At 41.1% G+C, this 14,176-nt stretch overlaps 3 protein-coding genes across 4 annotated transcripts in view; 2 read left to right on the top strand and 1 right to left on the bottom strand.

Moving 5' to 3' along the window:
- The first annotated feature begins 1,599 nt into the window (after nucleotides 1-1,599).
- Nucleotides 1,600-4,313, top strand: LOC118420589. The gene is made up of 2 exons (XM_035827421.1): nucleotides 1,600-1,821; nucleotides 2,998-4,313. Exons 1-2 carry the CDS (start codon nucleotides 1,613-1,615, stop codon nucleotides 3,179-3,181), a joined length of 393 nt encoding a protein of 130 aa, XP_035683314.1. The 5' UTR covers nucleotides 1,600-1,612; the 3' UTR covers nucleotides 3,182-4,313.
- Nucleotides 4,314-6,367: 2,054 nt separating this feature from the next.
- On the top strand, nucleotides 6,368-8,773 carry LOC118420928. Its single transcript, XM_035828017.1, has 3 exons — nucleotides 6,368-6,459; nucleotides 6,839-6,930; nucleotides 7,762-8,773. Exons 1-3 carry the CDS (start codon nucleotides 6,426-6,428, stop codon nucleotides 8,080-8,082), a joined length of 447 nt encoding a protein of 148 aa, XP_035683910.1. The 5' UTR covers nucleotides 6,368-6,425; the 3' UTR covers nucleotides 8,083-8,773.
- An 816-nt stretch (nucleotides 8,774-9,589) lies between these two features.
- LOC118420927 (transcription initiation factor IIB-like) overlaps nucleotides 9,590-14,176 on the bottom strand; it is an 8,785-nt gene continuing 4,198 nt past the window's right edge. The window contains exons 4-11 of one of the 2 annotated variants that reach the window (XM_035828016.1): nucleotides 13,911-14,015; nucleotides 13,703-13,789; nucleotides 13,289-13,418; nucleotides 12,607-12,716; nucleotides 12,369-12,414; nucleotides 12,094-12,142; nucleotides 11,556-11,632; nucleotides 9,590-10,906 (exon numbers count right to left, since the gene is read on the bottom strand). In XM_035828016.1, the coding sequence (XP_035683909.1) occupies nucleotides 10,773-10,906; nucleotides 11,556-11,632; nucleotides 12,094-12,142; nucleotides 12,369-12,414; nucleotides 12,607-12,716; nucleotides 13,289-13,418; nucleotides 13,703-13,789; nucleotides 13,911-14,015 (738 nt within the window). In that variant the 3' untranslated portion in view covers nucleotides 9,590-10,772. Of the gene's footprint in view, nucleotides 10,907-11,555; nucleotides 11,633-12,093; nucleotides 12,143-12,319; nucleotides 12,415-12,606; nucleotides 12,717-13,288; nucleotides 13,419-13,702; nucleotides 13,790-13,910; nucleotides 14,016-14,176 lie in introns of both variants that reach the window. The other variant, XM_035828015.1, reaches the window with a different exon arrangement.

The following is a 14,176-nucleotide window of genomic DNA, read 5'->3' as shown; positions in this document are numbered from 1 at the left end:
ATCTACAATCTCTCCTAAAATCATACAAAGAAGCGAACAACGACTTGAGGATACAGCTACAATACGTAAGAATATTATATGATACTGTGAATAATACTCAAGTGTTAAACCGATAATGTGTTCAAAGTTTTAATGACAATATCCACACGTATTCGCATATTTGCATCAATACAAACCTTCAACGTAAATACATGTTCGAACATACGCTATTGAAATCGTTAATGTCAATATTTATGACAACGAAGTCGTATTCCTTTTTCAATATTTTCCTCTTTTTTTCAGGAAAGAACCGAAGGAAAGAAAAAAGTTTACGAAATGTCAGCGGGTAAGTGATTAATTTGTGATCAGGTTTTAATACAACAATGCCAATCTTTCAGATAAATAACAAAGGAGGTTAAAATAATTAAGAATAAAATAAGACCCCTTGAAATAACCAATTCTCTCTGCCTTACCAAGGAGGTTGAAATAAAAAAAGAAGACCTTCTTAATTGTCTTAACCTCCTTGGCCTTACATATGAGCAGCGTTTGATAATATGACTTCACATTTTATGTAGATATCTTCTGCAATTATAAATTATTCTACTTTTGATATTACAGTAACTGTTATATCATCTATATTTGATACAATTGAAATGAACGAATTTGTCTTTCCTTCCATCATTGAATGGAATGTGTAACAGGGCCGTGTAAGTATGGACTATTTTCCATCGCAGTGTAGCAATACTTGCTCTGCTTTGGAACGCTTGCTTTGCGTAGTCTGGCCTTGTGTGTGTGTGCTTCATCATAAAATAACATGTCTGTATGTTATTAATAGGAATATTTACAAATATTAGAATAAGTGCCGACATTAGCAATGGCTGACCCTTGGCTGTCAACATCCACCTGTTACCGCTTTGCTGCACGTTTTCAGCACTTATATATCTTTTTCTGGCTTCGCCATTTGCAACGCCTTAGTCCTTACCTGCACATGTATATACTTATACTAGGTAGACGAGGATGGTATCTACAAAAAAGTGCGAACTATATCTATGTCCAAGGAAAAGACGTGGATTGAATAGGATATACCCAAAAACTACAATAACGTTACAGTATTTGCATGCATCAACTCAGGCAACTTTTTACATCATTCAGATTTTCAATCAGTTCTTTCCAGTACACCATACGGCAAAATTGTTTAGGCTATAGCTTTCAGATGCACATTGTCCTGTTTGCTACTTAACAGACCATTTCATGTTTGGGTGCAACGTATGGCTATATTTTAGGTTGAAGAAAGGTGAACGCAGGTGTTTCTTATGGAATTCTATTAACGTTCAGCATCAATGTCTTTCGTTCTAGTGCCTATCAAATCTTTCTCTGTAGTATATGCATCTCAGTGTCTTCTTTTATTATCATTATAGCAAAGAACGGAGGAGGCGGCAATGCTGAAACCACAGAGAACGCTGCGGGCGCCACGGGAGGGGTGGGGAGAGGCAGGGGCAACCCGGGGGCCATCCCCAACGGAAGGTTACCCACGGGATGCGGCGGCATGCCCAGATTTCCCATGAACCATGCGGGCCCGAGAGGCATGATGGGAGCCATGGGGGCCATGGGGGGTATGCCGGGATTCGGGGGAATGGGTATGCCGTACCAGAGGATGGGAATGTACTCCCCCAACGTGAGGTACGTTCCCGTGAGGCAGTACATGAACCCCTACGACGGAGTGATCCTCACACCGCCCATGGCGCCCCCTAGGTTCAGAAGAGTGCAGTACACCCCGCAGCCCGGAACCAAACTCATGGCGGTGCCGACAGCAAAAACTGTGGGAAGTTACTCGCAATCAAGGTACAGACGACATTATTTTCATTTTATCTTACGTCAAGTTGTCGTGGGTATGTGGACAGCATGCAGAAATAAGCTTCGGGTAAATCCGTTAGAGGTCCAGATCGACACCTCCTTGATGTGTTTTGTCTTTTATCGCAGTTGCCCTGATTTATATTTACCCACCGATTACTGGTCCGGTCCAAGTCCGTTGCTCCCAGCCCAGTCGGACCGGTCGGGACTAGTTCCCTGGGACTAGTCAGGGACTAGTCCGGGCTAGCCCAAAGTCCCAAAATGGACCACTTGTACTAGTCCAGACCAGTCCAAGCCCGTCACTACCAGGCCAATCAGACTAGTCCGGACTAAACCAAAGCCCGTTGCTCCCAGCCCAGTGGGACCGGTCCGGACGTGTCCCTGGGACTAGTCAGGACTAGTCCAAACTAGTCCAAAGTCCCAAAATGGACCACTTCCAGACTAGTCCAAGCCCGTCCCTACCAGCACAATCAGACTAGTCCGGACTGGACCAAAGCCCGTTGCTCCCAGCCCAGTGGGACCGGTCCGGACGTGTCCCTGGGACTAGTCAGGACTAGTCCAGACTAGTCCAAAGTCCCAAAATGGATCACTTCCAGACTAGTCCAAGCTCGTCACTACCAGCCCAATCGGACTGGTTGGGACTAGTCCAAAGCTCGTTGCTCCCAGACCAGTCGGACCGATTCGGACTAGTCCCTGAGACTAGTCAATGACTAGTCTGGACTAGTCTGGACCACTTGTACTAGTCCAGACTAGTCCAGGTTAGTCCTAACTAACTCATCATCCGCCGGACCACCAGCGTTCCGAGGTCCGGAACAGCCCGGGCCAATGAGGGCCTTATATCATAAATGATTTATAATTATTCCAAACTATTCCAAAACCAGCACTTTTTTGGCTTTCACTGTCTAGTAGATAGATGTCAGCAAGAGGATGGACAAGTTGAACGTTGCCCCTAGCGATTTTCTGTGGTACCGTTGTAGAACATCCAGTTTCATAACCTTTTTTGTGTTCTTTTACAGTATTGAAGTCATCCATTATGTTAATAATATCGTATTAACATGGTAATCTAGAACATTCCGTACTTCCTTCAAGTACAACATACTTCAAGTACAACATAGTTTGTGCGCACCGTGTCCTCATTCTATTGTCCTCCATTCTACGTCATTTCAGACGTTCATCGATTGGCCGCCAGTCGTCACGTGGTCCCACCACCGTTCTCGTTCCCGAGGGTTACCAGTTGGTGCAGGTGCATGTGGACGGAGGGGAGGACGGAGAGTCCGTCCAGGAGACGTCCTTCATGGACGGGCAGTACATGGACGACGAGCTGGGCGCTCACGGGGGGATGGACGTATGAGACCGGCTGGAGCAACGGGCCTGCTTTGTTTGAAATGTTGATTTGCGAAGCAATAATAAAAAGGTTCATGGTTCAAAATTCGCATGCACAGTGAAATGCAATATGCCAAAGTTGGATGCCCCTGAGACATAAAATCACTTCTGGACATCCAAATTTTCGATGACTATTAGTCCATCTTATTCACGGAGTGACCTAGTTCCCGCGAGAGTGTGAGACTAGGCTGAGACTTCCGTGGATCTTCTGCCCCTCAACCCGCCTCCTTGCGGAGTAGGGGTAAGTAGGACTTGGGCAGCTCCCAGCCATTATTGCGGTTCAGTCTCGCACCTTTCAACTAGCTGGATGTGGACTGCTTATTCACTGTTAGAAGAAAATTCTATTAACTGTGCTCAAACGTGACTAATGAATCTCTTAAACGATACGTCTGGACATGTATTGAGCATGGCCTGGACAAGAAATATTTACAAGTTTTCACATTTGGCATGTCGTCCACGATGCAATTGCTGTACATGCACAGTTGGAACCGTGAACCTGATAATAAAACAAAAATGTTGACGTTGACACTTCTTGGGACGGCCCATTGCGACTTTATCTTATTACTGTCAAAATTGGCATGAGTTAGACCAATTCACTGACGTACAGCTTATCAAAGCTTGGTTTAAACCTTGAGCCATCAATGAAATGAACCGAGACACGCGTTGTAACTTTCCTTTCATCGTGTTACGATGTCATAATATTCCGTGTACGATTTCTATGTGATAGAACGCGGTGAAAGGGAAGTTTTGTGTCTTATATAATGAGTCCATCTGATGTCAGGGCGTTTTCGTGCGGGCAACTTTCCAAAGATGTAGCTGTATTCCGGAGTCATTGTCTGAATGTCATGAGTTAAGATGCACACAGGAGGAAATATGATTGTAATGTATAGAAACAGACGTATAATTTCTCTGAAGAAATAGTTACATAGTGGGAAAGTGGTATTGGGCTTGTTAAAGATCTCTTTTATGATATTAGCAGTAGACATGTTATTACCATTTGAGCCTTGGTACGCATTCCGTAAGACCGAATGTAATTTCTCAGATACAGTATCATGAAAATACAATTCCTGCGTACAGACTGAAAGACACTGCAAAAAAAATCAATCCTCTGATCCTTCTCAAGTTGAAATGACCGGTCTATGTCACGTGACCTGAGCGGAAGAGTGACGTCAGCAACAGGTCAAAGGCTTTGGATCATTTCAACTCGAAAAGTATCAGAGGACTTTGTTGTTGAGCACTTTGATTACTTTGTGTACGGAAATAGCCAGTATAAAATCGTTTTGATGATTTATTTCAATCTTATACGTTTAAGTGTCGCTTCTGTCAAGTGCCCTCTGGCACTTGAAAACCAGAATTGGATCAAATTGACATCTTATTCAGATGGCAATGCACATATTGTAAACTTTAAAGCGTTTGTAGATACAAATTCTTCTGTAGATAAAGTCCTTTCAAAAACCAATTGCATGTAACATAGCTAAGTTTAAAAAGATGCTGTGTATGGTTAACGTTACCTCTTCCATTGTGGTGATTTTCAAAATTCACCGCTCGGTAAACTGTACATGTAGATAGCTATGAGAAGGCATAACTTTGTCTGACCCATGGATAAAGTAATGATAAGGACAGTTTACTTTTTAGTGGTTACATAGAGCAGCCATGTACGGGTCACTCCCGGGCCAGACACCATTTAACTACTGACTGCTCTAGTGATGATTAAAATCGATATAGTTTTGTAGGAACTATAGAAATGTATTGATCTTCTGTATGAATCCATGCATTTAGGTATCCCATAATCTTTGATGCAAGCCTTTAGTAAATAAATGTAGCCGTCATACGACAATATTTCTAATTGTCAATACTATAATGTCATTTTTGGTGTATAATGTCGTTTGTAGATGTATAGACCTTTTCTTGTGTAAAATAGATTTATTAATTTGATCTGACTGCTAATTTGTTGGGTATTAAGAAGATTGCCGTCCAAGTACGATTTTCTTCGTAAGTGTCTCCATCTTGACAATAAAGATTTGTTAAAAAGTTTGTCCGGCCAAATTTGTCGTAGGAAATTGAAGTAGGTTTCCAAGGAGATGTTTCAGGGAGACGATCGGGCTTCTCTGACAGCCCTCTACCCATATAAGCAGATGAACAGTTGAGCACAAGTGCAAACAGTAAGGGGAAATGTACGTACACATATAACGTTACATCCTTAACCTTAACGTAACTCATTACCCTCCAAACCAGCGTCAATTCGTGCTGTCTTGAACACATATAGAAATTTGGCACGGTTGTGATTCCGTGTTTTGTAGCTTTAATCAAGGTCTTTATTTTGACATTTTGCCCGCGTTTTTTCGTGCTCTTGCAATAGATTTGTAGTCTACAGAGGATATGATACATAACGTGTACTTACTGTGGGCTTATGTACAAAAAAGTTAAACAAAAAGTTACTTGAAAATTGTCTTGAAAACGAATTGAGCATCAATGAGCTGCTTTCGTCAACGTACGTATCAGTGGAGACGCCTAGCGGCTATTATGATTAATGCAGTTCAACAGAGCGTGAAAGTGACAACATTGCTGCAGTACTAACAGTGATTAATAGGGGCCGCTTTTGATCCATATAACTAACGGCAGTAGTTTGTCACTAAAACATTGCAACTTCAATTCAGTATTTCATGACTCAGAACGCCGCACACGTGTGTGTAATAGAATCTGTTGAGCTTTGCCCTGGAAAAATAAAGAAATAAAGGAATGTCAATTGCTATAGATTTTAGAAACCCCATTAATATTTCAAGCTGCATGTCTTCTTACATCAATACTTGCTCAAATTGGAACACCTCTACAATGTACCCTTCTCATTAAAAATTCATTCATTTCACATTACCTTTACTTCGGTGGAAACACGTCACCTTTGAGTCTCTATATTTAGAGTAGAACGTCCCTGATTGGCTGTGCCATGATTGACTAACAGAAACATGATCCACTTCTATTGTCTGACCAATCAATGTGCATGTAACAGTAGGATGCAATTGAATAGCCATATAGAATAGGCAGTAGTTACCAGGGGGCCTACAGTAGCCATGCAACACTTTAAGCTTGTCTGCTATACATAACGTTCAGGTACCTTATGCCTGGTAAAAATCTCTGAGCCCTGTATACTGCATGCTTACCTATGTACATGTTGAAGGACTAAGTTTAGAAAATCCTGAAAAGTCACTGCAAAGATGGGAGAAGAGCAGCAGGCTGCTTGTCTCAATGGTAAGATTTTTTATGTCTGTTTTACACAAGGCTTCTGTCTGTTTTGTACTAATGGCTTTTGATAATACTCTAGTCATGTAAGTTCATCTGTCGGTAATCAACATTATGATGTCAATTTTACACTTTAAATCCCAACTTTTAATTTCAACTTTAAAAGGATCAGAGAACTGATCAAATGCTTGTTGGTATTAAAGCGCTTTATTTCTGGCAGGGAAATTGTATCATGATACTCTAATAGTGTTGTGTATACAACTAACGTTGCAGATTTGTTTAAAAGTGTAACATCACCCCAACTCACACCTAAACAATACACTAACACCAGTGTCTGTAGAAATGTAATATGTCAATACAAATGTCTGACTTGTTCCTCCACTGCCAGAATTAGGGGAAAATTACACAGGCTGGCTGGCCAAGAGACTTGGATATGACTGGAAACTGCTGGCCTTTGAGCTTGGATTCACACGTCAGCATGTAAGTAAATACCATGGTCATGTGTACTCTGAAAATCTGTTTTGCTTCTTGAACCTCAGCCGTTTGGCACAAAAAGTTGTATAGGTTAATGCCAATATTGGGTTTAGCATTACAAGGTTCAATTCTACTTTAAATTAGATTTCATGCATACCTAAGTTCAGGAGAAATATGACAAGTCATGACAATTCTTTGAGCCTGTAGACTTATGACATAAGTAAGCACAAGCGTTATTGAATTTTGTGCACTAGTAAATATTTTAAAGACTCAGTTACAATTTGTTTTATTGGGGATTTTGATATCAAAGCTATGGTCACTTACGATGTATTGATTACAAGTTGTAAACAATGACGTTGACCGTACACATGCCAATATTTTGTGTACACAACTGGCATGTAGTTGAGTTGTTGTTGGACTTTCCTTTTTGTGCTATTTGATAGGACTGGGTAATGGTATATGTTTACTGGTGCTATATTGTACAAATTCTCATTTGGGGGAGAGCACATTCAAAAGGTTAATTCAAAAAGGCATTCAAAAGGTAGCACTAAGGTATTTACAGTAATCTTGATACTAGTACATTTACATGTATCGTCATGATCAAGTTACCACACATGCTTCAAATACTAAGTAAATGCATTTACTTTAATTGGTGGGAAAACGAGTTTTTGGCTCAATTTTGGAGTTGAAACAAATCTGCATACAGTAAATTGGAAATGTAGATACAAGGTGTCAAGAACATGCAGTACAGAGGTTGCGGCAAAAATAAAACCACCACAGGTGTTTCAAGATTGATATGTTTCTTGAAGTAACCCTCCAGTATCTTTTCTTCTTCAGCTCTCAGCTATAGAAAAGAAGATCGAAGGTAGCGTCCGGGCGCGATGTGCGGAGATGTTCCAACAGTGGGAGGCGCAGGTCCCGGAGCTACACGATAAAGTCGTGATCCTGAGGCGAGCGTTCGTGGGGATCCAGCGAGGAGAACTCGCGGACGACCTGTACCAGCGTTACACCCAGATCCCGCCATGGCTCAACAGGTATCAGGAGAAGAACAACTGGAACACACGCACGTTCCCGCCCAGGCCTAAGGACGATTTCAGGCTGTTCCAACTCCCACTGGAAATTACTGTGGAACAACCAGGCCAAGACGCAAACAAATAAACAAATAACAACAACTGAAACACACGCACGTTTCCGCCGAGGCCTAAGGACGATTTCAGGCTGTTCCAACTCCCACTGGAAATTACTTTGGAACAACCAGGTCAAGACGCAAACAAATAAACAAATAACAACAACTGGAATGGTTGCAGATTCCCACCCAGGCCTAAGGACGATTTCAGACTGTTCCATATCCCACTGGAAATAACTGTGGAACAACCAGGTCAAGACGCCAACAAATAAGCAAATAATAGATAACAATGACAAATAACAACAACTGGAACACGCTCAGGACGATTTCAGGCTGTTCCACATCCCACTGGAAATCACTGTGGAACAGCCGGATCAAGACACCAAGAAATAAAAACGATGGAAAACATTATCTAGAGCAAATGGGTTCCCTAAAAACCTGTATGGGTGTAGCCTTCAGTCACCCTACATCATACGTCTACAACATTGGACCAGAGCCAGACAAGAGTTACAATTCTCCATGTATCATATTACACCCCCTCTGCCTTACATTTTGGCAGGCTACTGGCACACACTGAGGCATTATATCAGACGTACCAACTAATCGCAGTACCTCCATTTTCACGGAAGTAACAAGGCAGTTTGTGTATGAAATCTAATAAGTGTGACCCTTTGTTTCCAGATTCAACAGTTTTATGCAGTTTTCAATAAATTGTCCATTACTTTGGTATGACGGAATCCACTTATTAGAAAAATTTAATGTATGTTCTATGATGTTAAATGTACTACTTTACATACACAATATGTCAATTATGGTCCAAAACAGTTTCTAGCCAGCCTGAATTTTTTTTGTCTCTCTGGATTTTGAATGGAAATCCTGTCGAAGACACGACAATCCTTGGGGGATCTGCAAAATGAAAAAATTTTGAAATCTAGACCCTCTGAAATGCTATTTCCTTTATTTTGATTTGAAGGGAATATTTTGCTGGTAGATTCAGCTTGGTTCAGAATCTTTGCATGCCAATTTTTGTCCATCACGGGACGGAATGGGCAAAATTGTGTCTGTCCTCAGCAGTAAAATTCCGTCAAAGGACAGAAGGATGGACGCTGACTGGAACCCTGGACTAAAAATTTATCATACTATAAAATTAAGGTTTTCTTTTACACACCTTAAGTATATGTACAAAAATCCACACCTGATGTGTTCATGTTCTTTGAACATTTATTTGTATACTTCTGTGGAATAACAAGTACAAATTTAGCTACATGTTGATACTCTTTCGTTCTCTATTTTGAAATAAAAGATGACATAAAGGTAATATTATTGCCCTTTTTTCTCCAATTGAGTTAAGAAATGATCTATATAATATTTAATAACTACACATATGACAACAGCAATTTCGTATGTTATGAGATACAAAGACGATCATAATTTAATGACCACAGAGTTTAAATGGTGGGTATATCTTGGTAGAAAGGTACATGTACTAGAAGAGGTGTTAGCCTGGTTTATAATGTTTAACATATCCTTAACAATAGGCAAGACTGAAAAACGTGTCTTTAATGTTTCTGTAAAACTTTGAAAGATCATATAAACTTTGCGCTTGGTGTATTTGCTCTGGTGCTATATTCATACAAGTATACAAGCATGGCCTGGAAAAACTGAGTACCTTGACATAAGAAAATATATGCTCAAAAATGTGACAAAAATTCTATGCCGACCAATGGAATGAACTTGACTTACACCTACATTTGATAGATAAACCTACTTCTAAAACTTTTTCCATATTCTTTGGAGTCCGTGTGAAAATTTGACATGGTTTGAAAATAAGAGTGACAAAAGAAAAGTATTCCTTTACCTGGAGGTAAATAAAGTTTGAACTGACAATGTCTGGAAAAGTACCAAAATAACCCAACTTCTTTTTCTGAGTAAAAACTACATACCTCTTTACAAGGAAATGGACTTTACTTTTTCTTGATAATGATAAGTATGCTGAAACTGAAGACTAGCATTTCATATAATATATTCACTGAAAAGATGCACCTACATGTATCTGTAGATATAACATAACTAATAGATACACTGCCAAGACTCTAATTAAGATACACTTCCACATTTGTCCAATAACAATAATATTACTTTATCAGTACAAAAGGAGGATACTTGCTATACCCCTTACACCACTGTCACCCAGCAGAAAAATTGACCAAGCGCTAAATGGAATTTTTGGCAGTACTGTGCCTGGTGTTCTCTCGATCATTTTGCAACTTTTAGGAATCACCGATGTTCACCAGTTCGTTGACCTTCTGGCAATCATCAAATTGGGCAGACACTCACCGCAGTGTTCTCGCCAAGCCTTTTCAGTATAGGGGGCCCCTATGCTGTGATTTTTTCCCCTATGCTGTGATTTGTGCCCCTATGCTGTGTTTTAACCAACAAATGGAATTATTTTTGTAGTTTTGTAACATTAAGGTAAAATAAAGTTAGCTATATTTCCCAATATTTGGCTCTAAAAATGCAGGAAATAGGGTTTCAGGGGGTTAGATATTTAAAAATTTTCAGGAGGAGGATCCCCCCCAGACCTCTGACAATGTTTATGCCTACATAACGCTGGTTTTGCTGCCCAAAGATGCCTCTATGCTGTGAAAAGATCCTGGTGAGAACACTGCGCCGACTGTGTAACAGGGTATAACAGATCTGTCTAAGACAGTGACTGACAGCTCTACAGCTGTGGCAGTTGGTCGATGGGAGTGTGGAAGGTGAAATCTGCAGGGAACAGCTCGTGGGCGCGAGGGTAGATCAGGCGATACGACTGGCGAATGGTGACGTCAGCCACGCCCGCGATGTCGCCAATTTCTGTGTTGAAAAAAGGAACCCATGCTTAGCGCCATGCATCTGACCTAAAGGATTGTAGTGTACTGTAGAGCTTCAAACTTTTGCGACAACTTCTCAGGACATATTGTTTTGACAGTGGATTCAGAACACAAAAATCTACAGATCCCTTTCCCCTCTACTGTGAAACAGCAGCAAAAGGAAATACAGGTACTAGTAGTAGTACAGACTGTACTGTCCAAATGAGGTCTGAAAATTAAGCTTCCAAATATCAAACTTAGGGAGGGCTGCCCACCAACTAAGAATTGGTCCCTAATAACACATGGTTTCTTGACCTTAACCTTCTATTTGCAGAGATAGCATCTAGCATAAACCATGTTGTTTGTTTGAACCTTAATGTATTCATGAGAAGCTCAAATCGGCCTGCAGTTGCACATACTGGGATAGGCAGCAGGGACAGTTGTAGGACTGTTGCAGTTCTTCTGGCTACTCCAACTGTAATAGACCAAACCCATAGCCCTACCCACCACAGTAAATAACATTGTGTGGACATACAGCCACTCTCTCATTGGTCAAACCACTTATTGCCATGCTATCATTGGTTGAACTACTAATTGTAATGCACAGCCAGGATTGGTCCATATTGAAGGTTTCCACTGAATGGAAATCTTACCTTTCTGAGTTCTCTTCTCCTCTGAGGCCTGTGATGCCATGTAGATAGCTGCTGCTGCTACTGAGATGGGGCTTCGTCTGGGAAAAGACACATTTTAGTGACGTTAAAAGATTTTCACATCTACACAGTTTGGTGTAAATATAATACATGAAAGGATAAAGAAAAAGATTTGAAAGCTGTGAAACCATTTTTATTGGACAAGGATCCAAGACAGTCACAAGTCCCATCCAAAGTAGTCAAAGCACAGGGGAAATGCAGTAGAAACGCACCCAGCAGTAGAGGGATCTAGATCTTCTGTGTGTATTTTCTTTTCCTAGTCAGAGAGCTTCTAATGTTTGTTTTAGAGGATATATCTGATAGGTTTCCAATGTGACCAAACCCTAACTGAAGTGAGTTTAGAGTTGATCACACATCTCTTACCCTGGTACTACTGTAAGTCCAGCTCCACAGCTTTCCTGGCTATGTGAGTGGCTGTGATTCCTAATGTGCTGATTAGCCCTGACTGAAGTGAGTGTAGAGTTTATCACACATCTCTTACCCTGGTACTAAGTCCAGCTCCACAGCTTTCCTGGCTATGTGAGTGGCTGTGATTCCTAATGTGCTGATTAGCCCTGACTGAAGTGAGTGTAGAGTTTATCACACATCTCTTACCCTGGTACTAAGTCCAGCTCCACAGCTTTCCTGGCTATGTGAGTGGCTGTGATTCCTAATGTGCTGATTAGCCCTGACTGAAGTGAGTGTAGAGTTTATCACACATCTCTTACCCTGGTACCAAGTCCAGCTCCACAGCTTTCCTGGCTATGTGGGTGGCCGCTCGCTGGACCTGGCTCGGGAGGTTCAAGTTGGAACAGAACCGCGACTGGAAATAAGGCAAGATACATTCCGTGTTACAAACACACAAGAAAATTAGTACAAACTCACTACAAGAACAAGAAATATCTCACGATGAAATGTTACAAGACTGTGCAACATTACTTAGATACTGCACTTGAGAGCAATAGAAATCAATCATATCTTATTCAATCATGATGTCAACGTTTAACTTAGTTACCATGAAGTCCCCAGTTGTGATGAGCTCCACACTTGTCTCTAGCGCCTTCAGAATCAACTTGAACACTCGGCCTATCTCCTTCTTAGACACTCGTGAGATTGCACAGATTTCTGGGACAAGATAGAAACAAGATTAGAAGATAATAACATATCACCTTCATACCAAACACCGATGCACATGTTTTCTCACATTCAAAGTAGATTTATCAGGGTTTAACAAGTTTTCTAAAATTTACTTGTCCTATCGGGCAAGTGCATAAAAATCTTATTTGCCCCAACATACTTTTCAGTTTTCACTTGCCCAAAATTTAAAAAAAGGATTTTTCCATGTATTTTCACTTCAAGCAATAGAATTCCTTTACCATTGGCTCTATTTTTCTGTGTTGATCAATGCTTGATGCCATGACCATGAAACAAGTATATCAAAATCTCACTCAATGGAAAAATCATACTTGTCCAATCAGGTAAGTGGGGAAGGACTTGTCCGATCAGCACTTTCACTTGCCCTGGACAATAGGGCTAGTGGACTTGTGTAACCCAGCTACCTCACCTCTAAAAAAGAGCAGGCGTCCTTCCTAGTGTGAGTACCTCAAACCTTACAGTCTGGTCACATGCAGTTTGAACATACTACATGCAATGCCTATAGGTCGTTTACTGTTGATATGAAACAAATGAAGACACACCTTTGAATGTTCTGGGCACCCCCTCCTGTCTACATGCGATGTACAGACAGGCTGCAGAGATGGCATCATTACTGCGCCCCTTCAGACTCTTCTGGTCATTCACCTGTTTAAACAACATCTGGGTCCGGTCCTGGGGGAAAAGTAGGCATTGGAAAAAAAAGTTTAAAAAACGCCAAGTAACCAAAGGAAGACTTTTTTTGTAGGGTTTATTCCAGAGATGACAGTCTAGGGGTATAATTACTCCTTCTGATCTTTTGTTGTCAAAGTTTAATGTTAGTCCAGCAAAGTAGAATTTTACAAACATCCCAATATAAAATCATACATTGAGAAAGACTTATGTAGGTGCCAGCCAATGGTATATTGTTATTGCTCTTATCTGAAAACATCACTTAACAATGTGACATATGATCTCACCACAATGTTTCTGGGCAGGTTGATGCGGTCTGCCATGCCGGTGATCTCTCGGAAGGCGTTCACCAGGGCTCTGTCAGAACTGGACATCTGGGGGCAGAAAGTGAACTTGTAGAATCTCACTGGTGTAACAAGAAATCAATCTAGGATTCAGTGGTTATAACCAGCTCAGAGGCTCGTAATGATACACAATAGTAGAAGAGTTACTTACAGATCTTCTGTTGTGGTACTTGGCGCTGCCATCCTCATTAAACCCGGCCGACCCCGAGGGTCGACTGATCATGGTGGACAGGTCACCGCCGCTCAACAGGGGGTTCTAGTAAGGACAAAAACATATTCAAAGCTTGCTCACATTTTGGGACCACATTTTTTATGCAGTGTCACCTAGCAGAAGCAGTGGAAACTACACCCCTGATGAAGATAGCTGCTGAAGGTAGGGGTGGGTACTAGTACAGAAAATTTAGGTACAGATACATG

This window comes from Branchiostoma floridae, chromosome 8 (assembly GCF_000003815.2).
Source record: "Branchiostoma floridae strain S238N-H82 chromosome 8, Bfl_VNyyK, whole genome shotgun sequence".
NCBI classification, from domain to species: domain Eukaryota; kingdom Metazoa; phylum Chordata; class Leptocardii; order Amphioxiformes; family Branchiostomatidae; genus Branchiostoma; species Branchiostoma floridae.
This window is presented reverse-complemented; position numbering and strand designations above follow the sequence as displayed.

What these genes read in the sequence shown, in the direction of transcription:
- LOC118420589 (XM_035827421.1), top strand. Translation starts at nt 1,613, where the DNA reads ATGGGTATGCCGTACCAGAGGATGGGAATGTACTCCCCCAACGTGAGG. An exon ending in GGAAGTTACTCGCAATCAAG is followed by an intron (nt 1,822 to 2,997) that starts GTACAGACGACA and finishes ACGTCATTTCAG; the next exon opens with ACGTTCATCGATTGGCCGCC.
- LOC118420928 (XM_035828017.1), top strand. Translation starts at nt 6,426, where the DNA reads ATGGGAGAAGAGCAGCAGGCTGCTTGTCTCAATG. An exon ending in GCAGGCTGCTTGTCTCAATG is followed by an intron (nt 6,460 to 6,838) that starts GTAAGATTTTTT and finishes CTCCACTGCCAG; the next exon opens with AATTAGGGGAAAATTACACA. An exon ending in TTGGATTCACACGTCAGCAT is followed by an intron (nt 6,931 to 7,761) that starts GTAAGTAAATAC and finishes TTTCTTCTTCAG; the next exon opens with CTCTCAGCTATAGAAAAGAA.